The sequence below is a fragment of the Sinocyclocheilus rhinocerous genome, unplaced genomic scaffold (assembly GCF_001515625.1).
Source record: "Sinocyclocheilus rhinocerous isolate Xijiao unplaced genomic scaffold, SAMN03320098_v1.1 scaffold1489, whole genome shotgun sequence".
Classification (NCBI taxonomy): domain Eukaryota; kingdom Metazoa; phylum Chordata; class Actinopteri; order Cypriniformes; family Cyprinidae; genus Sinocyclocheilus; species Sinocyclocheilus rhinocerous.
Window position 1 is genome coordinate 226,685 of NW_015634472.1, and position 3,186 is coordinate 229,870.

Consider the following 3,186-nt stretch of genomic DNA (forward strand, 5'->3'; position numbering starts at 1 on the left):
ATCACAGTTGAAAGTCAAATGGCTTTGTGTGCCATTGAGAAGGTGATTAGCTACACCTGATTGAGTTTACAAATCATTTTTAGGAGGGGGTGATCCTTTTTCCAACTCAATGATTCTGTTTTTTTATTTTATGACATTTTGCTGTTCTATCTTTCACTTGGATGTTATAAGTTGCACTGAGTAAATACAGCTGGATAAAACAAAAACTGTGTCCGTCTTCATTTCAGGCTGCAAAGCAACAAAATGTGATTATTTTAAAGGGGGGTGATTATTTTCTATACCCACTGTGTGTGTGTGTGTGTGGAGGGAGAGAGAGAGCGAGAGCTACTTTATAGCAGAAAATCAAGTTGTAATTCTAACTGAAAGCAACACTAGATACTAGTTAAATACTCATCAATTGCATTTTGCTCGTGTCGATTAACCGGCAAAGTAGCAGAATACCGGAATATTACGGACGCATGAAAAGCATTATTATTTCAAAGGCTGCAATTCAATTAAATAAATATATACGCCGTGGGTTTAATATGCGCTTTATTTATATGCGTGTAGGTTACGTGCATCTCAGAGTGGCTCCGTTCACAGTAAATGCTGCTCCACACAAACAATTATCATTTACATGCACGGACCGCGTCAAACTCCAGCTGTTGGCGCCCGCTTGCTGGCATTTGATGTCATACAAAATTTATATAAGTTATGATTATATTATTTTATTAAATTATGTTTTTGAACTGTTTTGTTTAATGTACCCTCTTGCTTTTAATATTTTATTTGAACCAATTATAATTGTCTCATTGCTATTATATATGTATTTTAAGTCATTTTAAAGTTTATTGTTCACATAGGTCTATTTTTATTACCACAAAAAAAAAAGAATAATCAGAATAATAAACTGATTACTCTATTACTAAAATAATCATTAGTGACAGCCCTATCAAATACTGTAAAGCGGCTGGCTTTAAATCAATATCGCAATGATCAGATTCTTTCTTAACTGCTGTTTATTTTGTTATTGAGAGGAAAGTTTGCAGCACATATTTACATAATCATCTAAACGCCGCTCTCAGCACCACCTGGTTCGATTATGTTTACATTCCGACTCTCATAAGCGCCGTGTGTGTCGTCTTCTCTTGAATTGCATCCGGCAGCGCTGAATTACAGTCCTGAGCTACAGTGTCACACTAGTCAAACCGCATTATTTCAGGCCCTTACATTAGGTTATATGAGATTAAATGACTGTTCGACAACAAAAATATTTGTAGACAATTTTTTTTTTATTGTTGACAATGTCGATTAATCGTTTCAGCCTTAGTCATGACTCTGTTTTATGTGTCTGTAGCGCATCTGTTCCTGCACCGGCGGCTCAGGTAGTTCAGCAGGTTCTGGCAACGGTGGAAGCTAATAAAGTGAGTCACACATGAGCTGCTCCAAACACCAGTCACAATAGTACAGTTGCTGCTGATTGAAATGTCAAACTGCTTTTCATCAGAATTCAGTGTTAGTAACAAGGATTTCCTCTTACAAATCAGAAGCACAAAGTCTCCAGAGTGAGCAAACATCTGCCATGTGGTGTAACCATTGTTTTTACTTGCAGAATTCATTTCAAGGTGCGTTAAAGGTCCCAGCACCACTGGCAGGTCCAGCCCAGACTACATCAGCTAGTTTTGTGTTTGGTGAGTGTGACTCAGAGTTCCCACATGTACAAATAGTATAGTATAAGAATACTAAATGCTAAAAAAATTAAATGACGGCTGCACTACTTAGTTTATACTCCAGTATCTGTGGAGTAATGGTTTGATTGAAGTAATGAATTGGTTTGTGTTTGGGCTGCTGCAGGTGGAGCTGCTAAACCTGATGCAGGAGCATCTTCATCCATCAGTGAGAAGAACTCAAAGGGCTTTTCATTTACTGCTCCGTGAGTTACTAAACCTTATTACTGTGACCCCCTTAATCTCAGTACATGTCTTCATGGTTGTTATTGATTATTATTATGAGTGGTTATCTTGATCTAGTCTATATTATTCATACGGCTTTGCTCTTGTGTCTCTTCAGCAGCACTTCTGATATACTGGAATATTAATCATGTCTAATGTCTTTATATTGTTTGCATATAAATATGAACTCTAGTATGTGGTTTAGACGCAGAGTCTGCTGTTTGCTGTTTCACAGGTCATCGGGGTTCAGTTTCAACTCTCAATCACAGGACACCAACAACACTCAAGGTAGCATCTACTGTATGTGTCTTGTGTCATTTAGAAATGCAAACATTTGATCTTGTTCACTTTTAACACTGTATTAGTCAGAAATGTGCCGCGCCAATGGCCAGGAGTCAGTGCCGCTAGAATCTGCAGAAATCTCCACATAATTTAGAGCCTGTGTTCTCAACCAGGGACCGGGGCCTTAGCAAACTTAGCAAACTTATTTAAAATAAAAAAATCTTTGAAATAAACAAAAGCAACTACAAATCAAGAGCGTTCTTATTTTAATTCAGCCCCAAATTTCTGGAATTTAAAAATTATATTTTTATTATAATTATCTTAGTTACTTATTTTCATCTATGGATCCCTCCTAATTTCATTGAATTAAAAAGGGCAAGCCGGGCATGAAATATTGTTGTGGATAGTGGGGACGTTGATAATAGAGCCCGACCGATATGGGTTTTTTGGGGGGCCGATACCGCTGTTAGGGATTAAAAAAGATCGATATATGGGCCGATATTCTTTGTGTAGGCTATATTATAGTACAGTATAGTCAAAAGTTTGGACACACTTCCCATTCGTGTGTCCAAACTTTTGACTGGTACTGTATATAGAATACAGTATATAGCATACATAAACAGAATATATATACATAAATAATTTTTTTGCAATAATAACTCAAATGTGGTGATCAAACACTTATGATGTGACAAACATAGGCCTATGTAGTGGAGGCAGGGTATTTAACAATTTAACAATAAACTTTATTATTCAAAATGAGTCTGACACAGTGCACTTAACCGTAAACTTCACTTATTATAAATAACTTAAATAACACAAATAGAACAAAATATATATAACTTGAATTAAGAAATTAAACAAGGTAACTGTCTAGGGCAAGCAAGCTGCTGCCAAACCAACAGGGGCAGGTTTATGCAGGAAGCACAGCTTTTCCAAATGTAAACATCTAAAATGAATATATAATAATAAT

At 36.3% G+C, this 3,186-nt stretch overlaps 1 protein-coding gene across 1 annotated transcript in view; it reads left to right on the forward strand.

Annotated features, from left to right (window-relative positions):
• Positions 1-3,186, forward strand: part of LOC107745626 (nuclear pore complex protein Nup214-like) — a 60,012-nt gene that overhangs the window by 34,761 nt on the left and 22,065 nt on the right. Inside the window, exons 25-28 of the mRNA XM_016559544.1 lie at positions 1,337-1,403; positions 1,592-1,670; positions 1,834-1,912; positions 2,167-2,219. Of these exons, the coding sequence (XP_016415030.1) occupies positions 1,337-1,403; positions 1,592-1,670; positions 1,834-1,912; positions 2,167-2,219 (278 nt within the window). The remainder of the gene's footprint in view (positions 1-1,336; positions 1,404-1,591; positions 1,671-1,833; positions 1,913-2,166; positions 2,220-3,186) is intronic.